General features: G+C 43.8%; 1 protein-coding gene across 2 annotated transcripts in view; it reads right to left on the reverse strand.

Moving 5' to 3' along the window:
* Window positions 1-16,874, reverse strand: part of LOC146786159 (acetylcholine receptor subunit delta-like) — a 146,628-nt gene extending 129,754 nt beyond the window's left edge. For both annotated transcript variants that reach the window (XM_085635683.1, XM_085635682.1), the window contains exon 1: window positions 16,687-16,874. In XM_085635683.1, coding sequence (XP_085491809.1) covers window positions 16,687-16,738 — 52 coding nt within the window. In that variant the 5' untranslated portion in view covers window positions 16,739-16,874. The remainder of the gene's footprint in view (window positions 1-16,686) is intronic.
* Between the last annotated feature and the right edge of the window lie 522 nt (window positions 16,875-17,396).

Consider the following 17,396-nt stretch of genomic DNA (forward strand, 5'->3'; position numbering starts at 1 on the left):
TGTAGACTGTTTATTTAGTGGATCACAGAGGGACATGTACGTGTACAACACTACGGAGGTGTAACTATCCCACTAACCATGCACTGTTTCACACACAGATGCATCTCCTGGGGAATCAAACGACAGCGGGCAGCTGATCATATCTGAGACACTGGTGGATTCCGACATGGAGACAGCGCAGGATGCGCATCCATCACCTCCACCTGCCACCCCACCAGCACCACCAGCACCAGCACCACCAGCACCAGCACCAGCACCAGCCACACCAGCACCTGCACCATCCACACCAGCTGCAGCAACACCAGCCACTAAAGCGCAGAGGCGCAGGTCCCAAGTAGCGCCCTTGCAGGTGATGGAAACACCCTCCACACAATTGGGACAAAGTCTGCGCACCATCACACCGCCTGCTGCACCACCTGGACGCGCCAGACTCCAACAGCGGCGCAGGGCTCGGCCAAGTTCTGTCTCCTCAGGCGACCTTGATCTCCCACACACTTCTGCCATCGAAGAGAGGATGCTACGTGTACAGCGCCTGCAGGGACGACACATGGCAACAATTAGCTCGAATATCGTGCGCCTTGCTCGGGAAATGCGTGCCATGAGTGCGGCGGTTAGGGACATGTCCACTGTGGTGGCAGAGGGCAAAGGGCACCTCAGGGAGGACATCCAAGAGCTCACCCGTGCCATGAGGGAGGGCCATGAGTGCGAGAGGAGGAGGCACCGTCAGAAGTTGTTGCGGTCCGCAGCCTCTACAAAGGCCATCACACGTCTCAGCAACAGCACCGCAGTGTTGGCACGCCGCTCTGTGTCCTTGCAGGTGGACCTTGGGCACTTTTGCGGGGATGTAGCAAAGGCACTAGGGCAGATGACCGCTGCTGTCGAACACCTACAGAGCGGCACATTCAGTGCTGGTGCATTGGGAGGGGAAGATGGCAGTGAGGCTGCCTCGAGTGTCAGCAGTGTGTCAGTGGCAGAGGCCAGCACCAGGCACCGCAGTTCGCGGGCCTCCACGGGGACAGGGCGTGGTGAAGCATCGGAGACACCTGAGCGGAGGCTTGGTGTACGTGGCAAGCGCCACTAGACAGAATTACAGGCCTACCTGACCGTGGTGGAGCAACCATGGTCCTCCCCTTCCTGAGTCTGCACAGCATTGACTTTAACGCACATTTGTTTTAACTTCTTACATGTGGTGCATTTTTTCCATTGCTTGTTTTGTTGCACATACCACAGTGCTACTGTGCATTAAACTGTTGCACCCCCAACAAATTAGTTATGTATCATTCTCACCTGATTCAGAAATGATGTTGCATGATGTATGTCCGCCTCCTATGGCCCTCTGCTGTGTTAGGGACGTGTGCCTGTCAGTGTTGGGCGGGTGGTTGGTCAGCCCGGTGGTCCCCATTCCTGTCCACCTCTATGGGTATCCCCCTTCTGGTCGCAATGTTGTGCAGCATTGCACATACGGCAATAATCCGGCAGCAGGTTTCAGGTTTGTATAGCATGGCGCCGCCAGTCTTGTGTAGGATTCGAAAGCGACTCTTCAGAATCCCAAATGTCTTCTCTATTACATTCCTGGTGCTAATGTGTGCTGCGTTGTAGCGTTGCTCCTGTGGGGTTGCTGGATTGATGTATGGGGTGAGTATGAAATCACGCAGGGCGTAAGCACTGTCACCTAGAAGATAGAAGCAAAGACTTAGCAATGGTGAAGTTTATACATGTGTGGTGTTCATGTTGGGAAGCGGGATTTGTACGTACCAAGCAGGAGTCCCTCTCCAAATTCTCCGCTGAGTAGACGCCTGTGGATTCCACTTTGCGGAATATGTAGGAGTCGTGTGTGCTCCCTGGGAATTGTGCCACTAGGTCCGTTATGATGTGATTGGCATCGCACACAACCTGCACGTTGATTGAGTGGTATGACTTGCGGTTACGGAATATGTACTCATTTGCTGCCGGTGGACATATGGCGATATGCGTACAGTCGATGCATCCAATTACATGGGGGAATTGTGCCACCTGGTAGAATGCCTGTTTGTTGCGGTCCAACTAGTGTGGGGTTGTGGGGAAGCTGATGTGGGAGTGTAGCATTGTCAGCATGGCATCTAGGAATTTCTGGAAGAAGCGTGAGAGTGCGCTTTGCGATACGCCTCCGGCTACCGCAATTGCCCCCTGGAAACTTCCTGAGGCCAGTAGGTGCAGGCTGCATAGGACCTGGACGTGCGCAGGGATTGCATTGGTCCGGTGTGTCTGGTGCTGCAGTAATGGTTCCAGGTCTGCAATGAGGCGCATGATCATGGCACGATTGAGTCGATACTTCTCGTACACCTCGTCCTCATTCTGGCCGAGCAAGGTGATGCGCAGTCTGAAAACTCTCTCCTGGACCCTTCTCCTGCGCTGTCCTGCCGCATTGATACGCATCCTCCTTGCAAGCACGTAGAGGGCTGACATTTTGTGGTAGCCAACAGGGTCTCCTTGGCCACATTTAAGGGGTTGGTGATTACCACAATCAGTTGCACCTGTAGGATCATTTTTTTTGATTCACAATTTTTTTTTTTAACTTTACCTCCAGGTTCTGATTCCCCTTATTAAGCTCATGCAAAATAGCGATTTTTGGGATTTTCGGTATTTGCGACTGTTGTTGCATTGGGTAGCGATTCGTTATTAGCCATTGGCACTTGCCGGGAGCTATTAGTGATTTCGGTGATTGCTAATTCGGTATTTTGCTAATCGGTATTTTTGCATGTTGGTTAATTGCGATTCGGTATTTTACCGGATTTCATTTAGCGATTCGTTATTTGGTCACCGTTTTGGTTGATGCATTGGGATTCGGTTTTTTTTAATCGCTAACGGGTGTTATTTGCGATTCGGTATTTTACCGACTGGATTTTGGCTTGATGCATGAGGCTGTTAATGTTTTACTTTCTTCTTTGTATGTATGCAGCCTTGAGAAAGCCCTGTGGGCACAACGCGCGTCGGCTGCGATCTGAACATTGGATATTTACTTGGCTAATAATAAAAAAATTCAACACAACAACCCTATTAAGATTGTACAATGATGTACATCTTTCTATGAACTTTACAATCCATGGATAATAGCCAAGGAAATGGTTAATTCAGGGTATTTTTAGACTATGGTGGTGCGCTACGTTGCCTTTCTAGTACACATTATTTACATCTTTAACTAAATAATTAATAATGATTATAAATTAATGATTACATCATTATAATTACATTAATTCCCACTCACACCCCTACAAAAACCACAAACTGCTACAACACTAAAGATTACAATAAACATTTTTTTTTACAAGCTATATAAAAAATAGCAATAATTATACAAACAATTTAAAACATATAAAATTAAAACGTATACTAAATAAATAAAAATAATTAAAAAACAATATGAATAACAGCAATATTTTCGTAAACGATATTAACTACATAGATATTCTTAACATTCATATTAACAACATATATATTTTTGTAAATGATACTAACAATATAGATATTTTTGTAAACAATATTATTAACACAGATATTTTTGACATCGATAATACTTACCTTAGAAAATCGATATTCTTGTCATTGATATTTCTACATCTAGATATTTCTGAATCACGGTATTAAAAACCCGAAATTTTTGCATCTTGATATATCTTTTTTGCATTTTGTCTGAACACCCCAGGACTTTCAATCATAGTAAAAGCAGTGGCTACATATACCATGTTGGATCGGAGGGCAGTTCACATGGTCTTGAAGCCTTCCTTCACTGCCATCTTAGGAAGGAGTACCACCTAGATCCTCTTGAACAACTCAACTCATATCCACTATGTCAACAAGAAGGGTGGTGTGGGTTTCTGAGTCCTGTGTTTTTTTTGGGGGGGGCTTATGCCTGTGGCGATGGGTTCTGCAGAAGGGCATCTTCCCTGTGACAGCCAAACTTGTGAGTTTCGTAGCAATGAGTGTAGAGGCTCCGAGTCACCACTCCCCTATCATTAGAGAACCATGAGTGGATACTCGATTCTTTTCAGCGCTTCAAAAAACAAAGTGATGAATGGAATGCTTGAATTAATCTCAGCCACTGACAATCACTAGGTGCCACATCCCAATCCATCATTATTCGTCCACAATCCCACCTCAGTTTAGACCCAACCATATGCAAGTCAATCTTGACCCTTCTCATTTTCAGGGCACAGTCTAGCCCAAACTGCTGAGTCAAGTCCTCCTTGAATCGGAATACAAGCAACCTAGAACTGGTTTGTGGTTATTATGGGCTCATCAGCCAGTTACAGCTCGATTCCAGCGGCACAGTGAGCACGGATTCACGTCTGAGCATACCCATCGCACTTAGGGAATCAAAAAACAAAGTGATGGATGGAATGCTTGAATTAATCTAGCCACTGTGCTCTCATTCATTCACCGCATTTCTCTACTCTCACCTTATACTGCTCAAGCTCACCTAAATCCTCTATCACCTCTGGCTTTCCCTGTTACCTTCTAATTACCCACAACTCCTGTTTCTGTCATTCTTCTTGCTTCTTTCAAATATGTTCCACACTCTCTTATCAACATCTTTCTTCATTTCAGTTTCATTCTATCTTCCACTTCACCAGTCTTGTTCTCAACCATTGACTTTCTCTTTCATCCCATCTCTGCACTATTCTATACCTGTCTCAATCCACCTATTCCATCTCCTTTATTGCATTTTTCCTACCTTGATTTATTTTTCTGTATTATACGGCTGTCTATTATAGTTCCACCCCCCTTTATTTACTTTTTTCCTTCTTTCTTTTTCTTTGTTCTCTTTCTTGTTTCTTTTTATTTTCATTTTTCGCCATTTCATTTTCTTGGGTCTCCTATGGAGTTCTTTCTTCTTTCCTCTCCTTCTCCTTTCATCCCTCACCTTTGTTTTTTATTTATTTCACAATTACTTTTTTATCTTTTCAGTCTACATTTGTTCACCTGTCATTTTCTTTTACTATTTCCTTTTCTTATTTTTTCTTTCTTTCACCTTTTATTTCTTTTTTGCTTTCACTTTCCTTTTTTACCTTTGTCCTATCTCTCTTTTACTGCTTTCTCCTCTTCTTTCTCATTCTTGCTAGTTACTTTCCTCTCTCGTTCTTTCCACTTGCTTTACTTCTTACTTTTTTCCTTCTTACTCTTTTTCTCACTCTTTATTTTCACTTTGTTTCTCTTTCTATAACTTTCTGTGTTGCTTTTTCAGCATTTCTTCTCTGCTCTCACTGTTTCTTTTATCACACTATTTTTGTTTTATTTCTATCTTTCCCACAAAATCTGCATGTTCCCTTTCATCCCCCATTCTTTCTTCCCCACAGCCCATTTGTTTCTTCCATTTAATGTCTCTATTTCTCTTCTTCGCATTTTTTTTCTTTCTCGCATTCTCTCAATTTTCTTTTTAGGTCTCGACTTTGGCAGCGCATGCGCTGCATGCGCTGTCTCAGCGAGACTTAAAGTAATCTCCATGTTGGCTTCAACTTCGCGTAATTTCTCCTGCCCCTTGTGATTTGTTTAAATCTGGCATTGCTGTTGTTTTCTTGCTTTCTGTTGGCTGTTGCTCCTATGGTAACTTCCTTGTAGTCCCGAGGCAGCGGCGCCTAACTACAGTTTTCCTCCGCTTCCTGGCACTTAATTGCCTGCAGTGTGCCATCTGTTGTTTATCCCTCCGTGACTGACGTGTGAGTCATTTATTACTTGAGGCCAATGGGACCCAGATCTAAGCGGTGATTCACAACAGGCACTAGCAGCGACTGAAAGTTAGAGGAGGGAGTCTGGTTACACGGCCGGGGTGACAAGCAACAGAGCAGTACCCCAGAGTGTCTTCCCTGTCATGCATTGGCGTGTGTAGGAAGTGAATCACCACTGGACGCTAGGCTTTAAATTAATCTAAAGCCGACAATAAGTAAGCTTGATGCACTCAGTTTGCACAGAGTGCCCTGCCCCGGTATCTCTGTGTGACAGTCATTCAGAACTGGGAACGCAGTACTGACTCCCCTGCAGGCTGAAACCGGACGCACTGACTGCTGCGGGTAGTAGCGAGAACCACCATGTCTAGAAATGCTAGCGGGCCTCCACCACAAGGGTAGGTGGGGTCCTGACGCTCCTCTTGACGGTTTGGAGGTGTTTATTGTGAGGGTCAGCAGGAGTGAGCTCTCTTCGACTCAGCACTGGGTGGGAGGGTGGCTCCGCTGGGGGCACCGTTCAGGGCCGGGCCGGACTGGGAACCAAAACCGGCCCTGACAAAGTGCTCGGCCAGCCTCTCCGGGGGTTGGAGGTGCCGCCGAGCTCTTTGCCTGGGCCGGTTTTCGGCCGATTTTGTTACAGGGCCGATTTTGCAGCTATGCTGCAAAAACGGCCCTGTAACAAAACCGGCCCCCAGGGGCCCAAAACCGGCCCCCACACATGCGGCGCACCGGGGGATTGCCCGGTGCCCGCTACGGCCAGTCCAGCCCTAGCACCGTCCCATAGTGGGAAGAGCGCAGATGCCTCAGTCTCAGTGCCAGCGCCACCGTCCAGATGTGCAGCGCTGTTATTGGTAGGCACTGGTACCTTCGGCACGTGGCGGGGGGGAGGGGAGGGCGCTGCCCAGGTGCCCCAAGGCCACCGGCAGGAGTCCCAGAAGAATGAGCTGCAATTTTAATGGAAACAATCACGATCATTCGCGGTCTTTCACTAGAGTGATTTATACGGTTTAATTCCTCCTGTTTAACAAAACATCGTGTCACCAACATGGAAACATCGCTCGCGTATATAATAAAAGTAAAGAATGTTCTGAAAAGCTGCATGAGTCACAAATATGTTAACTGAGCTCTCACTTTGTCAGTTGTTCCATTTCTTGGACACGAAGGACGCTGTGTTCATCTTTAACCGGTTTTAAAGATTGTTCAAGTCTGAAAACGGCTGTCCCCTGTCTGGAAGAGGTGCTGACCTGTCAAACCACACCTGCCTTTGTTTACCAAGGACTGGAGGACCGCAATGACTGCTAGAAACCGCATTAAAAAGAAGGACTTTCAAAGGAATACTTTACCAAAAGGAGTACACAGAGGAAAGTATTTTTTTAAATAGTAATTTATCCCCTCAGTATGCTGCGTTATAATACTCCAAGAACTTTGCCTGTGCTGGGAGTCTCTGAAGGACCTATACTCAGGGACACTGGCATTATGCGCAGAGGAGGGACAAATTATGCGGCAGGGTTGAGTAAATTATGCAGCACCGAAAGTCAAATTAGGCAGAATAATGCGGTACATTTTGCGAGAGTATTTCTTCATTATTTTGAACGTTTTACACTTATTAATACAGTCTGGGCGTTGATTGCACCTCATTAGTACTGGTCTAACACTCAAATATAGCAATAAGCGACAGAAATTGTACCAGTCAGCCTTAGCAAAGGGTCTGTAGCTGCGTAGTAACACATTGCTGTGTATTTTGTAACTTTTGAACCATTTGAGCTAGAAGCAATATTGTTTGTCAAAATATACAGATTATGCAGAATATGAAGGATTATGTGGTTTGTGAAAAATGCTTTGGCCTCACAATCGCAAATTCCAGTGGCCCTGCATATGCTATGAAGATGTATACTCTGTCAGTCTCTGAAGGCCCTGTGCAACAAAGAGTTCTGCTATGACAATCTCTAAAGGGCCTATGCTATAAAGAGCTGTGCCCTGAAAGCCGGTGAGGGGACTATGCTTTGAAGAGCTTTGCTCTGGCAGTCTACGAAAGGCCTAAACTGCCACAGGCTGTGCTCTATATGTCTCTGAAGGGTCTATGCAATGCAGAGCTGTGGTCTGACAGGTTCTAAAGGGCCTATGCTGTCATGAGTTATGCTCAGACAATCCCTAATGGGACTATGCTGCCTTGTGTTATGCTCTGGCAGTCTCTGAAGGGCCTATGATGCCATGCTTTATGCCCTTTCCCGTCTGTGAAGGGCTTATGCTTTCTTGTGTAATGTCCTGATAGTCTCTGATCAGCATTTCTTCATTGTGTTTTGCTCTGGCAGTCTACAATGGGCCTATGTTGCCTTATGTTATGATCTGACAGGGTATGTCGCCATGTGCTATTCCCTGACAGTCTCTGGAGGGGTTATGCTGCCATATGCTATGCTCTGAAAGGCATAAGCCGCTGTGTGTTATGTTTTGACATTCTCTAAATGACCCATGCTGTCGTGTTGTGCTCTGACAGTCTCTGAAGGGCCTATGCTACCATCTGTTATGCCCTGAGAGTATCTGAAAGGACTTATGCTGCCATGTGTTATGCCCTGACAGTCTCTGAAGGGACTTGTGTTGCCCTGTGTTATGCTATGAATGTCTCAAAGGGCATATGCTGTGAAGGGCTGTGCTCTGCCCGGCTTCTTTATGTTATGCTCTGACTGTCTTTGAAGGGCCTATGCTGCCGTGTGTTATACTCATAAGGGTCCATTCCGTGAAGAGCTGTAGGCTGGCAGTCTCTGCAGGCCCATGGTGCCCTGTGTATGCTCTGACAGTCTCTGGTGAGCCTATGCAGCCTCGTGTTATGCTCTGACAGTCTTTCAACGGCCTATGCTGCCTTATGTTCTGACAGTCCTTGAAGGGCCTATGCTGCTGTGTGTTATACTCATAAGGGTCCATTCCGTGAAGAGCTGTAGGGTGGCAGTCTCTGAAGGCCCTTTGGTGCCATGTGTATTCTCTGACAGTCTCTGATGAGCCTGTGCAGCCTCGTGTTATGCTCTGACAGTCTTTGAACGGCCTATGCTGCCTTATGTTCTGACAGTCCTTGAAGGGCCTATGCTGCCGTGTGTTATACTCATAAGGGTCTATTCCGTGAAGAGCTGTAGGCTGGCAGTCTCTGCAGGCCCATGGTGCCCTGTGTATGCTCTGACAGTCTCTGATGAGCCTATGCAGCCTCGTGTTATGCTCTGACAGTCTTTGAACGGCCTATGCTGCCTTATGTTCTGGTTCCCTTGAAGGGCCTATGCTGCATTGTGTTAGTCTCTCAAGGGTCTATTCTGGGAAGAGCTGTGGTCTGGCAGTCTCTGAAGGCCATATGGTGCCATGTGTATGCTCTGACAATCTCTGACGTGCATATGCTGCCTTGTGTTATGCTATGACAGTTTCTGAAGAGCCTATGCTGCCAGGTGCATTGTTCCGACAGTCTCTGCGGGGCTTATGTTGTGGAGTGCAGAGTCCTAACAGCCTCTGAAGGCGTCCATGCTACAAAATGCTGTCCTCTTCCAAATGACAACAAAAAGGTTTGTTTGATACAACAGCGGTTCTGGACGGCCAATCGTTCATTCATGGTCTCCGGGAGCCCCAAGACTCTTCCCTCGCCCCCAGTCTTCCGTATTTGCATGCCCTGCCACTGCGTACCTGACAGCCACAAAGTTTGCTTTCAGATGCGTGCACTCCACACCCAAATGTACACAATACCGGCACCTTCTGGGCATTCCGCTGGTGCCTCTGCAGAGCTCACCAGTGTTTAGGAGAGGCTGAAACCCGGAGGGCAGATATCTGGCACCCTGGTGTTACGTCACAATATTACTCTGCATTTAATGAATCTTCTCAGTGCTATGCTAATGCCTTTGTAGTGCTTCACACTCTCCTTCTGTCATCTCAAAGCGCTGTAAATAACACCCACGTCCTGCGTACTTTCTGTCTGGAATGTGTTAACGGCGCCTCAGCATCTTGCAGGTCAGAGGCCCCCCTCAATAACAAGCTTGGCTTAGGGTTGCCACTTTTCAGACTTTACACAGAGGTATTCTGGGACTTTTGCCCTGTATAGCTGGTGTCAAAAGCAAAGGGCTTTAAGTCGCCTTCTTTGCGCCGTGGTATCTAGTGAGGCGCTTTCATCACTAGGCGCTATTCACTAATTGGTTTTTGTCATTATCAGTGGTTTCTGTGATAAAAGGCACAGGATCCGATGTTCAAAGTTAATTTATTGTCATTATCAGTGGTTTCTGTAATAAAAGGCACAGGATTCCATGTCCAAAGTTAATTTAGGAGTGACTCTTTTATGTAGGATTAATTTACTCTTGTGTAAGTTGCACAGTATTTGCAAAAGGTTACGGGTAGGAATTGTCTCTTAAGTTTTCTTTTATTAGTCCCTCGAGGGTGGGCCTTCAGAGTGATGCATCAGAGAAGAGGTTGGGAAAATTCCATTCAGACGTCGTTCATACACTCTCAGGTGTAACTTTCTGGCTATTTATCAAACTTTATAAATGCATTTCTCATGCTTATCTGCACAATTAACTTAACTTACAACTGAAAGGTACAAAAATAACTGTGACTGAAAGCCTTCGGGTGATTAGCGACTGGATACCCTATCAGGTGATGAGCCGCACTTTGTAAATCCTGGTTGATTGATTGATTGATGGAAAGGTCGGGAAGGAACACCAAACCTCACAATTTTCATAAGAGTGGTGGAAGAAGGACATGAAAGGGAATCCCACTTTCAAGGGAGGGAAGACATTATTTTTCAAAGTTAATGCTGTCAAATGTCTTTAACCTGTGTTTTTTTCAGTGTGTGAAATATGCAAACTTGGGATCAAGACATTTGATTTAAATGTTTCTTACTAATTCCATGCACGTATTATTGTTCCTATGGCAGTTAAAAGGTACAGCTGTCTGAGAAGGGGAATTTAGTAAGTAGAGAAGTATTTTTTTTCCTTTTTACTTCTTTGGTCCCAATTTGTAGGTGGAGCCTAAGGGCAGCGCGCATGTGCTGCTCCCTCTGCGAGGCATGCTGTAGTAGGGTATGCTGTGGAAGCCCTGCCCACTCTCCGCACACATTTGTCATTGGTTTTGTGTTGTTCTTCTTAAATGCTGGCTTCAGATTAGTAAATAGGCTTTCTGGTCCGTCCTTGGTACCGCCTTGTCTCCATTTGTTACCGCCCATAAGGACTGGACCTTTTACTGGTCATGGTGCACGGTCTGCTTTATCATGGATAACAGCACTATTTTTTTTTTTATTTGATGCGCGGTCCGCTTTCACTTTAGTGGCCGCGCTGGTTTATTTAATTAATTTGCAGCGCGGTCTGCTCACTTTAGCGGCCGCACTGGGTTATTTAATTAATTTGCTGTTTTCTTTTGCGTGAGGGCAGAGGCGGGGATTGAGCCAGGCACTTCACACGCGTCTTGGTTCTGTTGTGGTGAAAGACAGGCACTTTTACCCAAACAAGCATTTGCAATGCAATAGGTCTTGCATTTACACGAGCTTGAGCTATTGACATTGCAAATGACAATGCCTTTTATTTTTGTTTTTAAAACATAAATAAAAGGCATTGTCATTTACAATGCCAAAAGCTTAAACTCGCGTAAATGTGAGACCTATTGCATTGCAAATGCTTGTTCTGTTTTGTTCTTTCTCATTTTCATAGTTTCTCTTTCACTATGCCACTGCACTCGCCTCCGCTGACATTGCAGCCTCTGACTTGTCAGCTCTGTTATGCTATTTGTTTACAGAGTTGTTTACGACTCTGAGCTTCTTTATGCAGACATGCAAAGTTGAGGGGCCCATAAAACATTTTTATGGTTTAAAGTGACCCAATAAAACTGACAGCACTACCTACCAGGCTGAGAAGCTCGCCATCTCTGGTGGCTCGCTGCACATGGCAGCCAGAACACCACCAGAATGGAACTAAAGTAGTGTGAAGCATAAAAAAGAAGTCAACAGGGCTTATCCAGCTAAGCACCCAGGATTTGGAACAATATCTCCTTATCCATGAGGTCTGCCCCAACTTAGGAAAGAGCTGAAAACTCACCTCTTTAAAGAACACTAAACCTTGATTGCGCAACACCCCACAAATCAGCTTCCCCTCTGATCACACATTGACTGTGTTTTTGGCTTTGAACATGACACTTTCCTGCTGCCTTTTGGCTAGGTGCCCACCATGTAAATACTAGCCCTGGGAGGAATTTTTATTACGCTCAGTGTTTTAAATGGGCCGGTACTGTCCGGTACACTTTTTTATTTTCGAGGGGGAGAGTACCGGCACTTCTCAAGAGAAATGGTATACTTTTATTGGAGAGTACCGGCACTTTGCAGAAACAAGCAGGTACTCTGGTACAGAGTACCTACACTTCTATTTTCCCATTTCAAGCACTGATTACGCTGGAGTAATTTTGGTAATTCAGCATTACTCTTGTGATGCGAAATTACATGATTACACCTGCTGGAGTAATTAAGAGTAATTTGGGGCAAAAAAACTCTTCCTCAGGAGGACATGAGCAAGAAACTTACAGAGCACGAGTGGCTGTTGCTGTTTCCAGTGGGGGTCGGTGCAGGTAATTGCGGTGGGGAGGGCGGAAGGAGGAGAAGTCAACAGACGACGGAATATGGGAAATTAAATAAATAAATCCTATTCCATCGTCTGTCGACATCCCTCCTACCCCGCCCCACCGCGCTTACCTGCACTGACAGATGCTGTTCATGTCCCGTTGCATTTAGGGCAAAATGCTTCAGCTAGTCTATTTTGGATACAACGATTCATTTTGAGCTAATAAAATATGTGCTAAATGGTGGAATACGCCCCCTCGCCTAATTATGAGTAATTAGGAGTAATTTTGTGGTAATTACAAGTAATTAAGCTAGAGGGAATTACGCCAGTTACGCCCACCCCTAAAAATCCACATCCAAACATACTACCTACATATATGCATACTTTCCCAGGACTGCATTAGTTGGCCCTTTGAGCACAGTGGTATGTGGGACTTGACAATGCAACTGCACACACTCGCGCACACCTGAACATGCACACACACACACACACCATGCAAACATATTTAAACTGCAAACATACACCCCCTCCCTCACTCACACACAGACAGGAGTTGCCAATGGCCACCGGCTTCAGAAGAAAGTCTATTTATAGTAACTGCAGTCGGCCTCTCAGCCAGCCTTTCATTCCTGTGGTTAAAGGCATGTCCATACCCCTGATAAAACTGGAGGTGTTTACTTCTTGATCACAACGAGGTACGGTGGGGCTGGGGTAGAGAGATGTGCATGATGGGACCCAATAGGGCTGGGGTAGAGTCATTTGCATGTCAGGGGAAGCCTGCACACAAACCCCATTGGAGCAGTCGAGGATTCCTGCACTGGGTCAACTTAAAAAAAATCTTTTAGTTCCTTTACAGAAAGACTCGCTTTTATATTTTATAAGTAACTGAATCTGCGTGAATCATTGTGTTGACAATGTCCAGATATATCAGTATAGAACCTGTTTCCTTAATCGAAGCATTGTGTCGTGCAAATAAGAATGGCTAATTAAAAAAAAAGTATACCTTGTTTACGGATAAATAAGAAACAAGAAAATTAATCAGTGTAACTGGAAGCTTTGGATGAGTGGGGAGGTAGAATTTTAGTGGGGTCACTCTTGGGTTAATACTTCTCATCTTAAAATTCAACGCTTCAAAATGATTCAAGAGCTGTATTTCACTCTTCAACACCGGAGTCAGGGGCTAAAAAATGTGTCCATGAGAAAACGAATCTGGTCTTGTGTTCACTACCTGCAGGGCCGGACTGGGAACCAAAACCGGCCCTGGCAAAGTGTTCAGCCAGCCTCCCCCCCTGCCAAATACAAGATATATGGAATTCTTTTTTGGAGATATTTTTCGCCCTGCTTTTGATAATTTTTTTTAAAGAATCTGGCCGGTGGGACATTTGTACAGACCCTCGTCTTATAGTAGACACTTTATAAAGCTAGATGTATGGATTAGGGTTCAAAGGGCAGAAGTGGCCTCGGAGAGGCCCCGCTGTGATGTGCCGCAGGTGTGCTGTCAGTTCTCACATGGATGGATACCCCTAAGGATGCGAACATCAAACATTATACGGCTATATTAGTGAATCAGCCTGCATCAAACATTATACGGATATATAGATGAGTCACCCTGCATCAAACATTATACGGATATATAGACGAGTCATCGTGCATCAAACATTTTGCGGATATATATATATAAGTGAGTCACCCTGCATCAAAAATTATATGGATATATTAGTAAGTCATCCTGCATCAAACATTATACGGATATATATATATAAGTGAGTCACCCTGCATCAAAAATTATATGGATATATTAGTTAGTCATCCTGCATCAAACATTATACGGATATATATATATATATATAAGTGAGTCACACTGCATCAAAAATTATATGGATATATTAGTTAGTCATCCTGCATCAAACATTATACGGGTATATAAGTGAGTCATCCTGCATCAAAAACTATCCGGATATATATATAAGTGAGTCATCCTGCATCAAAAATTATGTGGATATATTAGTTAGTCATCCTGCATCAAACATTATACGGATATATATATATATAAGTGAGTCACCCTGCATCAAAAATTATATGGATATATTAGTTAGTCATCCTGCATCAAACATTATACGGATATATATATATATAAGTGAGTCATCCTGCATCAAACATTATATGGGTATATAAGTGAGTCATCCTGCATCAAAAACTATCCGGATATATAAGTGAGCCACCCTACATCAAAAATTATATGGATATATTAGTGAGTCATCTGCATCAAACATTATACGGATATATATAAGTGAGTCATCCTGCATCAAACATTATACAGGTATATAAGTGAGTCATCCTGCATCAAAAACTATCCGGATATATAAGTGAGTCACCCTACATCAAAAATTATATGGATATATTAGTGAATCATCCTGCATCAAACATTATACGGATATATATAAGTGAGTCATCCTGCATCAAACATTATACGGGTATATAAGTGAGTCATCCTGCATCAAAAACTATCCGGATATATAAGTGAGTCACCCTACATCAAAATTTATATGGATATATTAGTGAGTCATCCTGCATCAAACATTATACGGATATATATATATATATAAGTGAGTCACCCTGCATCAAAAATTATATGGATATATTAGTGAGTCATCCTGCATCAAACATTATACGGATATATATAAGTGAGTCATCCTGCATCAAACATTATATGGGTATATAAGTGAGTCATCCTGCATCAAAAACTATCCGGATATATAAGTGAGTCACCCTACATCAAAAATTATATGGATATATTAGTGAATCATCCTGCATCAAACATTATACGGATATATATAAGTGAGTCATCCTGCATCAAACATTATACGGGTATATAAGTGAGTCATCCTGCATCAAAAACTATCCGGATATATAAGTGAGTCACCCTACATCAAAAATTATATGGATATATTAGTGAGTCATCCTGCATCAAACATTATACGGGTATATAAGTGAGTCATCCTGCATCAAAAACTATCCGGATATATAAGTGAGTCACCCTGCATCAAAAATTATATGGATATATCAGTAAGTCATCCTGCATCAAACATTATACGGATATATAAGTGAGACATCCTGCATCAAACATTATACGGGTATATAGACGAGTCATCGTGCATCAAACATTTTGCGGATATATTAGTAAGTCACCCTGCATCAAAAATTATATGGATATATTAGTAAGTCATCCTGCATCAAACATTATACGGATATATATATATAAGTGAGTCACCCTGCATCAAAAATTATATGGATATAATAGTTAGTCATCCTGCATCAAACATTATACAGATATATATAAGTGAGTCATCCTGCATCAAACATTATACGGGTATATAAGTGAGTCATCCTGCATCAAAACTATCCGGATATATAAGTGAGTCACCCTGCATCAAAAATGATATGGATATATTAGTAAGTCATCCTGCATCAAACATTATACCGATATATAAGTGAGACATTCTGCATCAAACATTATACGGGTATATAAGTGTGTCATCCTGCATCAAAAACTATCCGTATATATAAGTGAGTCACCCTGCATCAAACATTATACCGATATATAAGTGAGACATTCTGCATCAAACATTATACGGGTATATAAGTGAGTCATCCTGCATCAAAAACTATCCGGATATATAAGTGAGTCACCCTGCCTCAAAAAATATATTGATATATTAGTAAGTCATCCTGCATCAAACATTATACGGATATATAGATGAGTCACCCTGCATCAAACATTTTACGGATATATATATAAGTGAGTCATCCTGCATCAAACATTATACGGGTATATAAGTGAGTCATCCTGCATCAAAACTATCCGGATATATAAGTGAGTCACCCTGCATCAAAAATTATATGGATATATTAGTAAGTCATCCTGCATCAAACATTATACGGATATATAAGTGAGACATCCTGCATCAAACATTATACGGGTATATAAGTGAGTCATCCTGCATCAAAAACTATCCGGATATATAAGTGAGTCACCCTGCATCAAAAAATATATGGATATATTAGTAAGTCATCCTGCATCAAACATTATACGGATAGATAAGTGAGTCATCCTGCATCAAACTTTATACAGATGTATATATATATATATATATATATATATATATATATGTGATCAATAAAAAAGGACCAAGATAGTTCAATGTTAGAGAAGCGCGACCCTTGGGATCCATACAGCATCTGGCTGGGGCGTCCCCAATTGCCTACGTGGGAGGGACCATGGCCAAATAAGTCGATGCCCAGAGCTCAAAGGTCACGGTGCTTCTGCCGTGGGAGGGACCATGGCCCTACAAGTCGATGCCCAGAGTTCAAAGGTCAAGGTGCTTCCGCCTTTCACCCCTCAAAGGGCACAGACACCTAATTACCTGCCATACTGCAGGCCGACAGCAGGGCCAGGAAGAGAGGGGTTCTCCACATGTTGGTTCGCTCCTGGGGTTCTGGCTCTGACGCAGCAGGTGCTAGGAAGAGGTTCCGCTCACTTCACATTTCATTTTCCAGCTTCTGATCCCGACGGGGCCAAGAGATGTGAACGTCGCAGAACTAGGAGGTGGCGACGAGAGGGGCACATCCGAGGAGTAAAAATAGACACTTCCTATTCCTGGCGTGGAATTCATAGGGTGGGTTCAGAACGTGTGTTGAGCTCGGTCTTCAGCTCTTTTCTTGTCAGCCGACAAGAATGTGCTTTTTATAGTAAGTCCCACTCAACAGGAGAGAAGTACCGACTGCACTGAGCACACAAGATATGTATGGAAATGTGGAAAGTAGCCGGGATGTCAGGTCCAACTTTGGAAACAGACCCCCTTTGAAGAAAGGGTGGGAGGTTAAATCAGTCAACTTAAACTTTGACATTCAGAGTCTGACAGACAAAGGTAAACATACGCCTGCCTAAGTTTACTATTTTTTGGTATTCACAAACTACCAGTTTGCTGTCAGTAATAGTGATTTTGCGACTGCGTAGACTCTGCATTCACTGTGGAGAACTCCTCACATAAAAAGATAGGGCAGGCCTATCTAATCAAGTGCGGAGTCTCTGCAGTCGTAAAATTACTACTGTTAAAATTAAACTCATAGGGGC

Source organism: Triturus cristatus, chromosome 11 (genome assembly GCF_964204655.1).
Source record: "Triturus cristatus chromosome 11, aTriCri1.1, whole genome shotgun sequence".
NCBI classification, from domain to species: Eukaryota; Metazoa; Chordata; class Amphibia; order Caudata; family Salamandridae; genus Triturus; species Triturus cristatus.